The sequence below is a fragment of the Doryrhamphus excisus genome, chromosome 4 (assembly GCF_030265055.1).
Source record: "Doryrhamphus excisus isolate RoL2022-K1 chromosome 4, RoL_Dexc_1.0, whole genome shotgun sequence".
Taxonomy (NCBI): Eukaryota; Metazoa; Chordata; class Actinopteri; order Syngnathiformes; family Syngnathidae; genus Doryrhamphus; species Doryrhamphus excisus.
The window spans coordinates 3,335,166-3,353,719 of NC_080469.1; the positions used below are offsets into that span (position 1 = coordinate 3,335,166).

Genomic DNA, 18,554 nt, shown 5'->3' on the forward strand with positions numbered 1-18,554 from the left:
TTTTATTTACAACATATTGCGCAACTGCAGGGTCTTGAGACACATGCTAACTCGCAAACTAGAGAGCTAGCGACCTAAACGGTAGCCTTCAAGTTATTTCCTTGAAACTTAAAAAGCCAAAAACTTACCACTTCCACACGGATAGGGAGGATAACTATTAACAGTTATTTAACCTTTAACATGAACATTAATCAAACGTAATAATTTTTTCTGGGTACATGATACCATACAGCATCCATATCAAACTTGCGCGGGGCCGCACCAACATTAAACTTTCATATCAAGGCGGGGGCCTCAAACCGCGTGTTTCAGACCCCTGCTTTAGACTGATGCTGACCCTGCTTTGTTCCTTCCTCATCAGGGTTCATTGGCTCTACCGCAATATCCACCAGCAGCACCACCATCACCAGATATCCTTCGCCCTCCAGGCCCAAGACGCCAGCACCTCCGAGCTGCTCTCCCTGCTGCTACTCGCACTCGTGAGTGCCTGGTTGGTGGACTGCCACCCCATGAGTGAGGCCCTCTTTCACCTTCTTAACACCTGGCTGGCAGTGGAGGACCACTGCGGCTACAATTGGGGTCTGCACAGGTTGCTGCCTCTTTTGGGGGGAGCACCCCAACACCATATTCATCATATCTGGCACAAGGTCAACTATGCCCCCTATTTCTCGCACTGGGACCGCCTCTTTGGTTCATACTCTGGGGATTGAGATCATGTTTTTCCTCTTTTTCCTAATGAAGACAGAGGGAATTTTTTGAACTTGTAAATTGGACTTTGTGTTTTAGGATGATATTTATAATAAAATAATATTTTTATTGCATATTTTCTGAGTAACATATATGGTCTTTTATGTAAGAATGAACTGCTACGATATTTTGATGGCGGCTGGTTGGAGCTGCCTATGCAGACGTGACTTAAAGGAATCATTTTTCATTCATTCATTCCTTTTCTACCGCTTATCCTCACGAGGGTCGGTGAGGGTGCTTGAGCCTATCCCAGCTGTCTTCAGTCGAGAGGCAGGGTACACCCTGGACTGGTGGCCAGCCAATCACAGGGCACATATAGACAAACAACCATTCACACTCACATTCATACCTATGGACAATTTGGAGTCGCTAATTAACCTAGCATGTTTTTGGAATGTGGGAGGAAACCGGAGTACCCGGAGAAAACTCACACATGCACGGGGAGAACATGCAAACTCCACACAGAGATGCCCGACGGTGGAATTGAACTCAGCTCTCCTTAAAAACAGATATTGGTAATGGTTTTATTTCATTTGAACATGCATCAGATTACAATTGAATGCATCACATAATTAGTTCACAGTTCCACATGTTCAAAAGGAGTAGGAAGAAGCAAAGCTTATTAAATCCTACCCCTCCGTCTGGTACTTTTACAATCAGTAGCTGTTACATTTGTTCACTTCCTGCTTTCCTAATATGTTTTTTTTTTATTTTTATTTTTGTTTTTATTTTTATTTTTATTTTTTTTATCTGTTTGAAGATGAACTATATCAGCAAGTTGAAGTATTTGTGATTTTACAAATAATAGTATAATAGTATGTTCTCTGTAGGCGCCATTATGAATTATCCTTACTGGCCTTTTTTGCAGTACATTTAGCGAGTGATGATTGCTTTTATAGTTATTAAGCCCATATTTCCACACAATAAGTAAGATATGGTAGAACCAGAGAGCAATAAAGAGTGTGTAGTGATTTCTGATTCAGAACAAATTTTTGCTTTTTTTCAATATTGAAATATTTCTAGCCACCTTATGTTGTATATTTGTAATATGAGGTTTTCCCCTAATATTGAGCCATATTGACGTACGTGCAATAATAACTGTTGAGGGCTCAGGCATATTGCGAGATGTAATATATGTAGAGGCAATATATGGAGAGGCACTATATGTGCACTAGTACTTCAGGTCGGGAATTTGGGGACTGGGATCCTGGATGGAGCTCACGAAACCAAAAACAGGACTAAAAAATAATAGTAAAAAAGAGACCCAGCTGAGTGGCCCTGGAGCATGACCAGGTGTACAGGCACACTTTTATACCCATTTATAGGCTCCAGAATCAGCTACTTCCTGCCAAAACCATCCAAAAGATCAAACACAAAAAAACAGTCCTTGAACATAAAAACAACGTACACAATGTTCTTATTTTTTACAAGCCAGTCAACTATCCAAATAATTTTTTTTAGACTAAATTTTCTATGTGTTCTTGTTTCGGTAATCATCCAAAATGTGAAATGTGATTGCTGTGTTTAAATATTCTGGAATATTCTGTATGTATTTTGTAACATAAAGTACAGTAAATGACTGATTATATGAAGCCAATGTTTACTTTGTCCGCCACAGATGTTTTCACTTGATATAAAAACACACAAAGACTAGTCTGCATGGAGCTCATATATCTGTCTTATTTATAGACCTCTGTGCCCCCCATGAGCCTATTTTCCATCCGATGGACCCACAGGGACTAGATTAAGAAACCAAAACCATATGTTGTAGAGATAGAAAATCTTTCAGTTGTACCCTGTGTCAATATTTTTACAACACAAACTCGGTCATATAAAACCCAAAACTGTCAACTTAATAGTTGTTATGTAATTCATAATGCAAGATTTATACACGCTATACATACATGTTAATCCTGTGGAATTTAGCATGCAAAATAACACAGTTAAGGCATGTTTCCTAATTTAGATGTGTGCTCAAATGTTGACATATTTATAGTTTTGTGCATTTTTGCAACTGAAAAACAGTCCTATCGCAGACTGGAGAACCTTCAAGAACATTGGTGCATTTTTTTGGGTGATTTTATATATATATATTTTTAGAATTTATGCCCACTTGTTGTAAATTTTTTCACAGAGTACGTACAATTTGTAAACAAGGTAATTCAAAGTCTCTTCATAAAATCGTTCAATAAAACACAAAAACGCAAAAAAAAAATGAAGAGTACAAATAAAATACTACCCGAGTCCCGACTCCGGGCACCCACAGGAGACCACTACCTGATCTTCTCAGATCTCAAGGTGGTTTATGTGGCTCTAACACATGGGTCTCAAACTCAGTTTACCTGGGGGCCACTGGAGCTAGGGTCTGGGCAAGGCTGGGCCTCATCAGGTTTCCCCCCCCCCAAAAAAAACGCATTTATTAAAAACAGAAAAATATACAAACTTTTTCAGTGCTTTGGTTCCGATTTTCTACAAGAAAAGCTCTGATAAAACATTCCACTGTTCTCAAATATCTTAATTTTTATTTTTCTACACAAAATAAGATGAAAAATAAATAAACAAATCAAGAATAAAGAAAATCAATCAATCAGTAATAAATAAATAAATATTATAATAATAATAAAACGGCAAATAATAAAAACTTAAGAAACCACATATAGTTGGTGGGTAGACAAATTATTTTTTTCAGATTAAAATGAACAAAGCATTATTAGAGCCCTGTAGACATGACAAAACACGACTATAGTCACATTTATACTCTTTTTATTTACAACATATTGCGCAACTGCAGGGTCTTGAGACACATGCTAACTCGCAAACGAGAGAGCTAGCGACCTAAACGGTAGCCTTCAAGTTATTTCCTTGAAACTTAAAAAGCCAAAAACTTACCACTTCCACACGGATAGGGAGGATAACTATTAACAGTTATTTAACCTTTAACATGAACATTAATCAAACGTAATAATTTTTTCTGGGTACATGATACCATACAGCATCCATATCAAACTTGCGCGGGCCGCACTAACATTAAACTTTCATATCAATATCGCATGTTTGAGACCCCTGCTCTAACATGTCCTACATGTACTTGAAAAGACTTGTTTACAAGCAGAGCCATTTTAAAGTCTATTCTCAGAGGGACACAAAGACCTGAGTACTTGACGAACACGGTCATATTTCGTGGTTCTAGTCCGGACTCGAGCAGCAACATTGTGGATGTACTGAATCTCTTTTTCATCTTGTTTAGAGATCCTGTTGAAAGTCCATTATTACCCGTGGATTTCTAACCTGATTAAGTTTTAAAGAAAGACTTTGAAGGTGGCTAATAAAACTTGTTCTTTGTTGGAACCAAAGCTCTGTGGACCAAAGAAGAAAAGTTGTTATGCATCCACAAATTGCATGTACAGATTGAACAATAGGGGATCCAGGATTAACCCCTGGAGAACGCCACAGGTCACAGCCATTTGGTCTGAGACACAGACACACTCCTTCCAACAAAATAGTTCCTGTTTAGTTTAGAGCTCTAGTTTAGAGCAGTACCAGAGATTCTAACCTCTGTAATATGATCACATGTTGTGTCAAAGGAGGTCTAACAAAACTGAGGTTTTGCCACAAGGTCATTTGGCACCTTAATCAGAGCTGTTTCACTTATTTTGTGCAATTGTATTTCAATGTTTCACACTAATAAAAAAAATAAGTAATGGGCAGCATATGGACCCAGAGCCAATATTTGTTATCCGTCAATCAATGGAGGCAGAAGGGAGAGGGTGAATGGTAAGCCAACTCTGCCATCTAGTGGCCAACTGACATAATAACACACATGATGGCTTTGAAAAAGGCTTTCTTGATCCTGACACTTAAAGAATATCATATTCTTGACATGGACCGAAACATTTTCTAATGGGTGACATTATTTTGTAAATAATAACTGTATAGTATAATAATTCAATCCTGACCACTTTGGTACTATGCAAACTAACACATGTAGATATGAAAAACAGCATGTCAGCTTTGTGACATAGGTGAAAAAGTGCATTATTAATAAAACAAAAATTATTTACTTAAGAAAATGAATGAATAATTATCTTGAAAAAATATTTTTTTCAAATTCTTGCATTTTTTTCTAAATATTCAAACTTTCTTCTGAAATAATGTCTGTATATTATCTTTAATTATAAAAATATAATATATTATAATATATTAATAATATTATTAATTATTATTAATAATATGACATAATATTTTGACTTTTACCAACAGTATTATAACTTTTCCGCCAAAGTAATATGACACAAATTATAATTTTTTTTATTTTTTACTCATAACATTACGACTTAACAATAATCTATTTCTATGTCATATTTCAACTCTTTTATATGTACCTGCAGACCACACTTTTGGACACCCCTTTTTTTACTTGTCAAAATGCACAGAAAAGGGAAATAAATGTGTTCATATTTCATATAAGGATTGTAAATAATGGGCAAAATAAAAAAATAAAAGTGCAGTTCCCCTTTGAAATACCTTGAAATGTCAAGGTAAACACAAAAGTCCGGGTTTTTAGTAGATTCTTGCTATTTGTGCACAAAAACACCCACAAATAGCAAAAAAATAATAAGAATGGGAAGTTACCCAGCATGCTTTGCAGGTTATAAATAAGTATAAAATTGTATTTTTTGTGCATGTATGTTAGTGTGTAAGTGTTTGACTGCTTTCTGTGTTAATGGAAATGAGATTTTTTTTTCTACTAATAAATGTCCTAATTATTAAACACATAATGGCGAATTAACTAATGGGAAGTTACCCAGCATGCTTTACAGGTTATAAATAGTATATAAAATTGTATTTTTTGTCCATGTATGTTAGTGTGTAAGTGTTTGAAATGAGATTTTTTTTCTACTAATAAATGTCCTAATTATTCAACACATATTGGCGAATTAACTCATGGGTAACTAATGGGAAGTTACCCAGCATGCTTTGCAGGTTATAAATAGTATATGAAATTGTATTTTTTGTGCATGTGTAAGTGTTTGACTGCTTTCTGTGTTAATGGAAATGATATTTTTTTTTCTACTAATAAATGTCCTAATTATTAAACACATAATGCAGAATTTATGAATGGGAAGTTACCCAGCATGCTTTGCAGATTACAAATAAGTATAAAATTGTATTTTTTGTGCATGTATGTTAGTGTGTAAGTGTTTGACTGCTTTCTGTGTTAATGGAAATTAGATTTTCTTCTACTAATAAATGTCCTAATTATTAAACACATAATGGTGAATTAACTAATGGGAAGTTACCCAGCATGCTTTGCAGGTTACAAATAAGTATAAAATTGTATTTTTTGTGCATGTATGTTAGTGTGTAAGTGTTTGACTGCTTTCTGTGTTAATGGAAATGAGATTTTTTTTTCTACTAATAAATGTCCTAATTATTAAACACATAGTGGCGAATTAACTAATGGGAAGTTACCCAGCATGCTTTGCAGGTTATAAATAGTATATGAAATTGTATTTTTTGTGCATGTGTAAGTGTTTGACTGCTTTCTGTGTTAATGGAAATTTGATTTTTTTTTCTCTACTAATAAATGTCCTAATTATGAAACACATAATGGTGAATTAACTAATGGATAACTAATGGGAAGTTACCCAGCATGCTTTGCAGGTTATGAATAGTATATGAAATTGTATTTTTTGTGCATGTGTAAGTGTTTGACTGCTTTCTGTGTTAATGGAAATTAGATTTTTTTTCTCTACTAATAAATGTCCTAATTATTAAACACATAATGGCGAATTAACTCATGGGAAGTTACCCAGCATGCTTTGCAGGTTATAAATAAGTATGAAACTGTATTTTTTGTGCATGTATGTTAGTGTTTAAGTGTTTGACTGCTTTCTGTGTAATTTTTTTTCTAATAATAAATGTCCTAATTATTAAACACATAATAGTGAATATTATACAAATATGAAAACAATGTTTTGATTTAAAAAATCAGTGACTGCACTGGAAATACAAAAAGTGAGTCAGCACTATTTCCCGACTTGCATAAACAACTCGTCATCTGGATTTCATTTCTGTCTTCGCCATTTCATAACACCCAAAGTCAATAAAAAGTGTTCAAAGATGGCCGCCCCGTAGGAGCCCACATATGCATACAGTTAGCGAGTCGGTGCTTTCTGTGGGAAATGAGGAGAAAGCAGAAGAAGAGTGGTGGGTGGTGTTACCAAGAGATGAGATGATAAAAACGTGACCCAAAACGGAAAACGACAATTACAGACCCCACGTCGGACTCAGGGCAAGTCCTGTAGTCGTGTACCACGTGCACACGAAATACACGTCGGCACCCGGCAGCCCATTTTATGACGTCACTACATGTATTATTATTATTATTATTACGGAATGTTCCTGAACTACTCCCTCTTGTTTACTACATGCATCACGTACGCTAAATCCGCCACAAAAAGCGACCTTGAGAGTATTTGAGCGGGCGGTGATGTGTCAAAACAAGAAAGAGAAAAGGCACAGAGCATCCTCCAGGAATTCTTATCATTTGAGTAAATACTAAACACTTCCCATTTCATCATATTTCCTGAAAGTCGGCTCTTCGCTGACAAAGGCCAGATTCTATTTCACCCCCCATTTGTAAATATTCAATTAGTGAGCCTTACATAGCTCGGATCGCCTCGTTAGAGCCGTTGCCCTTTGACCTACTATTACAATCTACTACATGAGAGAACCATTAGAACTCAAACTGCTTGATTTTATTTCTATTATACACAGTATACTACACTTGGGTACTATGTTGGACTGTATTGACTGATTGGGTTAATTAGCGACTCCAAATTGTCCATAGGTATGAATGTGAGTGTGAATGGTTGTTTGTCTATATGTGCCCTGTGATTGGCTGGCCACCAGTCAGGGGTGTACCCACGCCTCTCGCCCGAAGACAGCTGGGATAGGCTCCAGCACCCCCGCGACCCTCGTGAGGATAAGCGGTAGAAAATGAATGAATATTTATAGAGCCCTCTACACATGAAATAACACCCCTACAGTCATCTTTCCATTCATATTACCCATTATAGTTGACTCTGTTGCTGTTGCCGTTTTGCCAGGTCTCACAGCTAGGAGACCCGGGTTCAATTCCCCGCTCGGGCATCTCTGTGTGGAGTTTGCATGTTCTCCCCGCGCATGCGTGGGTTTTCTCCGGGTACTCCGGTTTCCTCCCACATTCCAAAAACATGCTAGGTTAATTAGCGACTCCAAATTGTCCATAGGTATGAATGTGAGTGTGAATGGTTGTTTGTCTATATGTGCCCTGTGATTGGCTGGCCACCAGTCCAGGGTGTACCGAAGAAAGCTGGGATAGGTTCCAGAATGCCAGCGATGCTAATGAGGATAAGCGGCATAGAAAATGGATGGATTGGTAGTTATCACAACACAGTATAAGTGAATGTTATCATTAGCCACATTTACATGAGGAGTTTTTCTCTTTCCGAATGGCCTTTCCGAAAGCAATGGTATACATGGAAAGGAATATTCCAATGGCGTGTCTACATGCGCCGCTATAATCAACCAGAATTGGCTTTTCAGTGAGTTCATGGTTGCATGTGTTTGAATCTATTCGTGTTGTCAGAGCCAAGATGGCATCTGTTGAGAGTGTCAAAATATAAAGTTAAAACATACATTCATTCATTCATTTTCTACCGCTTTTCCTCACAAGGGTCGCGGGGGTGCTGGAGCCTATCCCAGCTGTCTTTGGGCGAGAGGCGGGGTACACCCTGGACTGGTGGCCAGCCAATCACAGGGCACATATAGACAAACAACCATTCACACTCACATTCATACCTATGGACAATTTGGAGTCGCTAATTAACCTAGCATGTTTTTGGAATGTGGGAGGAAACCGGAGTACCCGGAGAAAAAACCCACGCATGCACGGGGAGAACATGCAAACTCCACACAGAGATGGCCGAGGGTGGAATTGAACCCTGGTCTCCTAGCTGTGAGGTCTGTGCGCTAACCACTCGACCGCCGTGCCACCATTAAAACATACATTGAATTCTAATTCTAATTTTTTTACAACAAAGCACTGATGACAAGTTTTTTCAGAATTTTTCAGAGCATGAAATGGATCACTTCCTTTATTTACAACCTTTACTGCACGTTTGGTACATCGAAAGAGCAACATCATTCGCGATCCAACATCGGAATCCAACACTTTGACATCAGAGATTCCCTATCATTATTGAGATTATTGTTTTTTTTAAATTCACATTTTCCTTCTCGTGTCAGCATAAGCAGCAGATGATCAGTTCTGTTCATTAACGGACCCTCGAAGTCAGTTTCCCATGGGTCTTTGTTTGGATGAACTCTGACCTTTGTGCTGATACCGTTGAATAAAGGAAGCAGGCCTAATGATCATTAAGCGTCAACTAAAAATATCAACTTTCCTTAAATGGCACCACAACAATCAAAATGTGTCTAGTCATACTTAATAATAGCTCATATATTCTAATTTGTCATATCGGGTCGTAAAAAGGTCCAAAGGTTTTAGTCAAACATGCTCATCGTTATGTAACAACAATTCCATTTATAGTTATTTATTTTTATTAAAAAATAATAAATTAGAGCAATAAATAGCAGGTCATTTATTTCAAGCAGCAGAGGTATCAAAAGCTAAAACAACAAAAAAAAACAATAAATTTTCCTTTGGGTTTAAACCAAGAAAAGTCAACACGGTAGTTCTTTTTCTGCTCCAAAGTCGCTCCCCAAAATTCCCCAATAAATGACTCGACTCGGGGTGCTGAAGACGGAGTTGAGACCGCCGAAGAATGCGGTCTACATCTTGTTCTGTTCCACTTCCCCCTATCCTTGGAATGACGTTAGAATACATGTTTCAAACACCTTGCTATCACTGCGACTTTGCCGTCCGGGGGGGGAAGGGGGTGGAGGGTAGTGGAAAAGAGGCATGTGAAGTAGGGGAAACTGGGTTTCGGATAGATAACCTCGCCAGTCGGACCCTCGCGTGGTGCCTAACGTATCAGGAGGCCACAGGCTTGGAGAGTTCATGTGTTGTGAGATTGCCTTCGAGGAGGCCATTTCACTGAAGTGCTGATTAGTGCATGAAGTGAGGCCGGAGATAAGTGTAGAGGGAAACACATGTCGGGGATTGAGCACGGGGGGGAAACCACTGGTCCACCGGTTCCCACAGAACAAACAGTGCAGAATGTGCTTAGTTAAAGCAAAAAGTTGGCCGCTATTATTGATAATAAATAACTGGAGAAACCATAGTCTATATGTGCCCTGTGATTGGCTTAGCGACCAGTCCAGGGTGTACCCCGCCTCTCACCCGAAGACAGCTGGGATAGGCTCCAGCACCCCCTGCAACCCTCATGAGAAAATGAATGAATGAATGAATGAATGAACCATAGCTTTCAAAGACCAGGTCGCCCATGCAACCAAGCCATGAGGCCATGGTTTTCAGTCGGAAAAGGGTGGAGTGCCCCCTCCGGGTTGGGAATGAGGTCCTGCCCCAGCTGGAGGAGTTTAAGTATCTCGGGGTCTTGTTCACGAGTGAGGGAAATTTGGATCGTGAGGTCGACAGACGGATTGGTGCAGCCTCGGTAATGCAGTCTCTGTACCGGACCGTCGTGGTGAAAAGAGAGTTGAGCCGGACGGCAAAGCTCTCAATTTACCGGTCGATCTACTATGTTCCCACTCTCACCTATGGTCATGAGCTTTGGGCCATGACCGAAAGAGTGAGGATTCAGGCGGCTGAAATGAGTTTCCACCGTAGGGTAGCTGGACTCACCCTAAGAGATAGGGTGAGGAGCTCAGTCGTCCGGGAGGGGCTCTGAGTAGAGTCAGTTGAGGTGGCTCGTCGGGCATCTAGTTTGGATGCCTCCCGGACGCCTCCCTGGTGAGGTGTTCCAGGCATGCCCAGCCGGGAAAAGGCCCCCGGGGCAGACCTAGGACACGCTGGAGGGATTATGTCTCACAGCTGGCCTGGGAACGCCTTGGTGTCCTCCCGGTGGAGCTGGAGGAGGTTGGCCGGGGATCCGGAAGTCTGAGACCTAGGACCTAGGACACGCTGGAGGGATTATGTCTCACAGCTGGCCTGGGAACACCTTGGTGTCCTCCCGGTGGAGCTGGAGGAGGTGGCCGGGGATCGGGAAGTCTGGGCTTCCCTACTAAGACTGCTGCCCCCGCGACCCAGACCCGGATAAGCGGTGGAAAATGGATGGATGGATGGACCATAGCTTTCCTTTGGACCGCACCTGATGCAATGGTTCCGTGCACTGCCCGCCCGATTGGATCGCTCTTTCGAAGAGTACTAAGACTGCTGACCCCGCGACCCGGAACCCGGATAAGCGGAGGAAAATGGATGTATGGATGGAACCATAGCTTTCCTTTGGACCGCACCTGATGCAATGGTTCTGTGCACTGCCCGCCCGATTGGATCGCTCTTTCAAAGAGTCTTTGGTATTATAACGTAAATGTGAGTATCGACTATCTACAACCACACTCAGCCACAGCCATGCCTTCATACTTGTGCTTGTATGTGACGACGCCTGTGTCATCCAGGTACAGAAGAGAAATCGGATCCAGTTTGGTGGGAACGCAACACGCCCGCGCCACTTTCTGAGGACTGTTGATGTTCACCAATGTTTGAACGATGGCGTGTTTAGTCGGTGTGACGTGTTTTGTCAGCGGGAACGAACAAATCCCAGAACACTCGTAAGCGTCGTAGCTGGTGGGCGCCAGAATCCAACTGTCCCATCCGATGTCCTTGAACTCGACATGCAGAGGTTGTCTCCTGCAATGGTTGCCCTTAGCGTTGCGGCGGATACGTGAGGAAGTGTCGTAGATTAGATTTGAGCGCATTTGTATCAGGTCAGCTTCATCCGGCTCGGAATCTCCGTCGGCGGGAATGAAGTCATTATCCAAGTCGTTTCGGAAAATGACGTTGGAGGTTTCATGGTCGATCATTTCACTGAGTTCTTGCTCGTCGTCTCGATGGTCGTTGCTTTGGTCGTCAGAGAAAACGATCATAAGAGGTTTGTGTTTTTCTTTCATGCTTGTATCGATCTTCATGTCATCGGTATTCTTAATTTCGTTTTCCTCTCCGAACCCTTGAGGATCGCTATCACCCGCCATGCTGTCAATGTGCACCTCCAATCGATGCGTGGTGCCGTGCTCGGATTTACGCCACCGCTGAACGGAAGCAGTGAGATCAAATGCTTCCCAGCCGTCATCGGTGCCGAAAACTTGCCGTGAAGCCAACTCCACCAGCTCCATCGCCTCGTCGAGTTGTCCCTCTACGAGAACGTTCTCATCGGTGGTATTGTGCGCTCCATCACGGGGTACCACTTCATAGATAGTGACCCTGCGGTCAACACCGGCGTACAGACGGCGGTCGGTCTGGACGAGCGTATAGAGGCGGAGCTCGGCGGCCGTGATGCGTTCATGTTGCGGGACTGACACGTTGAAGAGAAGTTGGTGGCGCCGTACTCCTCCAACGCCTAAAGCACTCGCAGAAAAATCTGTGGAAAAAGGAAAAAATTGTCAAAACCTGAGTTGCACAGTGGTCATGTGGTTAGCACGCAGACCTCACAGCTAGAAGACCGGGGTTCAATTCCACCCTCGGTCATCTCTGTGTGGAGTTTGCATGTTCTCCCTGTGTGGGTTTTCTCCGGGTACTCCGGTTTCCTCCCACATTCCAAAAACATGCTAGGTTCATTAGCGACTCCAAATTGTCCATAGGTATGAATGTGAGTGTGAATGGTTGTTTGTCTATATGTGCCCTGTGATTGGCTGGCAACCAGTCCAGGGTGTACCTCGCCTCTCGCCCAAAGACAGCTGGGATAGGCTCCAGCATGCCCGCGATGCTAATGAGGATAAGCGGCATAGAAAATGAATGAATGAATGAATGAAGTGTAGGTTCTCAGTCATCCAGGTTATGGTAGTCCCATCCATCCATCCATTTTCCTCAGCTTATCCGTGTCCGGGTCACAGTCTTAGTAAGGAAGCCCAGACTTAATAATAATAAAGTACTTTTCAGTACTTTTTACACTATTGTCTCTCTTCCATTGTACTTCTGTTGCAACCTGCTGATGATCCTCAGTTCCTTCCGAGAACTTCCTGGCAATAAATGACGAGGCATTTGTTGATCAATTGTTAAGTGTTGTCTTATAAATGTGGACAGCATGATGTAATGGACTTTTTGAATACCAGGATATTTATTGGTCCATTCCTGGATCACACACCTTTGTGAACATTGTCATTCAGCTCTTTGTTTAATGGTAATGGTAATGGTAATGGTAATGGTTTTATTTCATTTGAACATGCATCGGATTACAATTGAGTGCATCCCATAATCAGTTCACAGTTCCACATGTCCAAAAGGAGTAGGAAGAAGCAAAGCTTATTAAATCCTACCCCTCTATCTAGTACTTTTACAATCAGTAACTGTTACATTTGTTCAGTTCCTGCTTTCCTAAAATAGATTAATTTAATTTAATTTAATTTAATTTAATTTAATTTAATTTAATTTAATTTTATTTTATTTTATTTTATTTTATTTTATTTTATTTTATTTTATTTTATTTTATTTTATTTTATTTTATTTTATTTTATTTTATTTTATTTTATTTTATTTTATTTTATTTTATTTTATTTTATTTTATTTTATTTTATTTTATTTTATTTTATTTTATTTTATTTTATTTTATTTTATTTCACGTACCGAAGTACGAGGTGATATGAGCATCCAATGCCATAATGGGTACCATAGTAAGTGTCAATATAGTGATATATATAGCACATCATGACTGGTTCAAGACTCTTCATCCTTGTATTTAGCAAACATCAACTGCTTGTATTGTTTCTTGAATTGGCTCATCGTTGTGCATTGTTTGATTTCCTTACTCAATCCATTCCATAGTTTGATTCCACATACTGAAATGCTATGGCTTTTTAACGTAGTCCTAGCATAGAAGTGTTTCAAATGTACTTCTTCCCTGAGATCATATTTCTCCTCTCTTGTAGAGAAGTATTGGATGACATTTTTAGCTAATTGGTTATTTTTAGCCGTATGCATTATTTTAGTTGTTTGAAGATGAACTATATCAGCAAGTTGAAGTATTTGTGATTTTAGAAATAAGGAGTTAGTATGTTCTCTGTAGGCGGCATTATGAATTATCCTTACTGGCCTTTTTTGCAGTACATTTAGCGAGTGAAGATTGATTTTATAGTTATTCGCCCATATTTCCACACAATAAGTATGATATGGTAGAACCAGAGAGCAATAAAGAGTGTGGAGTGATTTCTGATTGAGAACAAATTTTGCTTTTTTCATTTTGATAATATGATAATAATAATAATATAGCAAATGCAGTAGAGTAATTGATGTTCAATGTAAATCAATGTTTTGTTGTTTTTTGTTTCTAAAAAGGGTTTCAAAAATATTAAAAAAAAAAATTTTTGACATTTTTTAATTTTTGAAAATTTTTAAATCAGAATCTGAGTTTTTAAAAAATTTTTTGAAATTTTTAAATCGGAATCGGACGAAAGCAAGATGGCAGGAGAATTGTCCAAAATAGACAATTCTCCTGCAATCTTTTAATCGGAATTGTCCAAAATAGACAATTGCCCTGCCATCTTCCTTTCGTCCGATTCCGATTTAAAAATTGAAAAACATTTTTTTAAAATTCCGATTCCAATTTAAAAATTCTAAAAATTTAAAAAATGTCAAAAAAAAAATTTTAATCGAAATTTTTTTTTTATCGGAATCGGACGAAAGCAAGATGGCAGGAGAATTGTCCAAAATAGACAATTTCGTCTGATTCCGATTAAAACATTTCCAAAAAAACATTTTTAATTACGATTACGATTTAAAAATTTTAAAAATATTTTTTTAATTGGAAAAAACATTTTTTTATCGGAATCGGACGAAAGCAAGATGGCAGGAGAATTGTCCAAAATAGACAATTCTCCTGCCTTGCTTTCGTCCGATTCCGATTAAAAAATTTTTTTTGATATTTTTGAAACCCTTTTTAGAAACAAAAAACAACAAAACATTGGTATAAAGACATCTAAATTATATATTTTTTTATAAATTTTTATAAATGATTAGCAACTTAAGCAAATGGGATGTTTGGTGGCCTACCAAAAATCAGTAAATTGTGTGCGGATCTACTATAATGATCTTGAAAGTCGTTAAAATGTAAATATCCTGTCCTATATTAAAGTCGATGTACCCTCGTTTTTGAAGCTGCGGATGATGCTGGCGCTGGGCGCGGAGTCGCGGTCATTGGCGAAGCGGTTGTAGAGCTCCATCATGTACTCAGGCGGTTCCTCTCGTATGCTTCCAGGCGGCAGTGGAGGTGGACCCAATCCCGAGAGGTTAAAAGTCTGCAAAAACTGTTCTTTCAAACTCTCCAGGACCCCCTGCCTGTTCAGATTGCTGTCCTGTTCCAACTGTGTCGAGTCCACGGTCCGTCCCAGTTGGTCCGGTGGAAGCCTCTGATCCGTATTGGCTATGGGGGTGCTCTTTGCACACAGAGGCCCCCGAAGCAATTGGATGGTTAAAAGCAAGAGGAAAGTCTTGTTGCTGCAAATAGTTCCCAATAAATAAACCAAAATGCTCGCCATGGAGAACGAAAAATGCAATAATTTGCTTTGTGCAGCCCCAAGTCAGTAAAAAAAAGTGTTCTTGACCTTTGCGGTTCTCAGTAATGGCGTCTAAGCGTTATGTCGCCTTACGGTTCTCACCATGCACACCTTTTGATGTCTTTTGTGCTGCAGGTCCAATGGCAGCGTGACTTAGGCTTCTCGATGTCCGTAAAGTCATCTCTGTTGTGTCCTAAGCCTGGTCTGTGCTTTGCTGTCTCGACACAGCTTTTTCTCGCGGGTTCTTATCTACGATACGGGGGGCTCTGCTTTGCTCTTATGGTGTGTGTGTGTGTGTGTGTGTGTGTTATCTCACAACTTCCTTAATGAGGATTTTGTAAACACTGTCCTGTAGCTTCTTCCTTGTGGAAGTGCTATTTTGTTTGGGTGGGTGCACCAGAGTTGATTTTCTTCATTTGTTTATTTGGTTTGTAAATGGCAGAGTTCTCCTCGCCGTTTTTTGTCGATTCGTCTGTTCGTTGAACAGAAATATTAATCAGCCGTCTGAATGGAATTAAAATGTAATGAGCTGTGAGGCCTAATGTCTAAGTTAAATATTAACCTTTTTTCACATTTCCTGTTTTCAGCTGAGGGCCATTTACAAAAAAGATGAAAGGATGCAGTGCAGGGGCCACTTTGAACTGTTACTGTAACTGTTACATTTGTTCACTTCCTGCTTTCCTAACATAGTTTAACTTTTTTTTTTCAATTGAGTGCATCCCATAATCAGTTCACAGTTCCACATGTCCGAAAAGGAGTAGGAAGAAGCAAAGCTTATTAAATCCTACCCCTCCATCTGGTGCTTTTACAATCAGTAACTGTTACATTTGTTCACTTCCTGCTTTCCTAACATAGTTTAATTTTTTTTTTCAATTGAGTGCATCCCATAATCAGTTCCCAGTTCCACATGTCCAAAAGGAGTAGGAAGAAGCAAAGCTTATTAAATCCTACCCCTCCATCTGGTACTTTTACAATCAGTAACTGTTACATTTGTTCACTTCCTGCTTTCCTAATATACTTTAAGTTAAAAAAAATATATTTTTGTCACATACCGAAGTACGAGGTAAGACGGCTCTCGTTTAGTCTCATTTTCCCGACTAGGTAGGACAGCTCCAGTCTGAGAAACGAGGTATAACGGCTCTTGTTTAGTTTCATGTACAAGACTAGATAGGACCACTCCAGTCTCAGAGACTAGGTAGGACGGCTCTTGTCTAGTCTCATGTTCAAGACTAGGTAGGACAGCTCTAATTTGAGAGACAAGGAGGGACGGCTCTGGTTTAGTCTCATGTTCATGACTAGGTAGGACGGCTCCAGTCTGAGAGACAAGGTAGGACGGCTCTCATTTAGTCTCATGTTTGAGACTAGGTAGGACGGCTCTGGTTTAGTCTCATGTTCGAGACTAGGTAGGACATCTCCAGTCTGAGAGACAAGGTAGAACGGCCCTCGTTTAGTCTCATGTTCGAGACTAGGTAGGACAGCTCTAATTTGAGAGACAAGGTAGGACAGCTCTTGTTTAGTCTCATGTTCAAGACTAGGTCGGACAGCTCCAAATGAAAATTAAGCCATTACCAACTTCAGAGCTACTGGATCTGCATTGAAACCTACTTTAAAAATAATTACCAGAACAAAGCTGTCCTATCTAGTCTTTAATCATGAACCTATGAAGCCTGCTAAAAGGCTCCTAAAACAAACAAACAGTCCAATTATGATCAATTCAACGACGTGGATATATGAGAATGATGACATATGGATGACCTATGACCTCTGACTCTACTGTACTCGTGAATGGAACATTGCGTGTTCATGTTAAAGTAGATTGTCACTGTTGCCGTCACCGTTGCTGCTCAGACGTTTCCTGGTGTGATAAAAGACTTTGGTTGGCCTCTTTCCCGTTGGGAATAACATTCCTGCCCACCACCTGAACTCACATGCCACCCTGCAACGGTCCGTCATTCCACAGCTTCTTTGTGTGACCCGGAGATACACTCGTGATTGCGGTGCCTCGCCAAGAAGGGAAGGAATGAGCTTTTTCCCGCATCTGCCACTCATCTGCCAGGCTGACGCTTGACAGACATGCTCTTATCTGCTGCAAGTGTTACACTGCTGGCGCAACAGAGGCACATCTTCCTGATGACCCAACAGAGGTTTGGTAATGGCCTGCAGTGATACACTCACACACGCGCTTGGAGTTTTCCATCGGAAATTTGGTTGGGAGATTTGGAAATACAGTAATCTCTCACCACGTTTATTAATTAATTGCTAATTTAGTGGTTAGCATGTTGGCCACCGTCAGAAGATTGGGGTTCGAATCTCCATTTGGGTATATCTGTGTGGAGTTTCCGTGTATGTGTGGGTTTTCTCCGGGTATTCCGGTTTCCTCCCAAAAACATGCTAGGTTAATTAGCGACTCCAAATTGTCCATAGGTATGAATGTGAGTGTGAATGGTTGTTTGTCTATATGTGCCCTGTGATTGGCTGGCCACCGGTCCAGGGTGTACCCCGCCTCTCGCCTGTCCCGAAGACAGCTGGGATAGGCTCCAGCATACCACTACGACCTCAGTGAGGATAATCGATTATTGATGAAAACATTTTCAAGCATAAAAATGGCTAAGTAAAGTAAAATAAATATACTGTTTAAAGCATTAAGAATACACATTGAAAAAGGTAATGATATATGTGATATAGTGATAATATAATATAGTATAATGTATAGTATAGTATAATGTATAGTATAGTATATAGTATAGTATAGTATATAGTATATAGTATAGTATATAGTATATAGTATAAAATAGTATAGTATAGTATATAGTTTAGTATAGTATAGTATAGTATATAGTATATAGTATAGTATATAGTATAGTATAGTATAGTATAGTATAGTATAGTAGTATGTAGTATAGTATATAGTATATAGTATATAGTATATAGTATATAGTATATAGTATAGTATATAATATAAAATAGTATAGTATATACTATATAGTATATAGTATATAGTATAGTATATAGTATAGTATATAGTATATAGTATATAGTATATAGTATATAGTATATAATATATAGTATAGTATATAGTATAGTATATAGTATAGTATATAGTATAGTATAGTATAGTATATAGTTTAGTATAGTAT

At 39.5% G+C, this 18,554-nt stretch overlaps 2 protein-coding genes across 4 annotated transcripts in view; one reads left to right on the forward strand and one right to left on the reverse strand.

Moving 5' to 3' along the window:
* Nucleotides 1-635, forward strand: part of erlin2 (ER lipid raft associated 2) — a 28,275-nt gene extending 27,640 nt beyond the window's left edge. Inside the window, exon 14 of one of the 2 annotated variants that reach the window (XM_058071037.1) lies at nucleotides 362-635. In XM_058071037.1, the coding sequence (XP_057927020.1) occupies nucleotides 362-483 (122 nt within the window). In that variant the 3' untranslated portion in view covers nucleotides 484-635. The remainder of the gene's footprint in view (nucleotides 1-361) is intronic. The other variant, XM_058071035.1, reaches the window with a different exon arrangement.
* Nucleotides 636-8,944: 8,309 nt separating this feature from the next.
* Nucleotides 8,945-15,633, reverse strand: bmp10 (bone morphogenetic protein 10). 2 transcript variants are annotated; one of them, XR_009129596.1, is made up of 3 exons: nucleotides 15,006-15,633; nucleotides 11,170-12,290; nucleotides 8,945-11,024 (listed from the first exon to the last, which is right to left on the reverse strand). XR_009129596.1 is itself a non-coding variant. In XM_058070732.1 (2 exons), the coding sequence occupies exons 1-2, from the start codon at nucleotides 15,397-15,399 to the stop codon at nucleotides 11,257-11,259; spliced, it is 1,428 nt and encodes a 475-aa protein (XP_057926715.1). In that variant the 5' UTR covers nucleotides 15,400-15,633; the 3' UTR covers nucleotides 8,945-11,256. The 2 variants fall into 2 exon arrangements, 1 of the variants encoding a protein (XP_057926715.1); XM_058070732.1 differs by having other exon boundaries at nucleotides 8,945-12,290.
* Nucleotides 15,634-18,554: the final 2,921 nt, after the last annotated feature.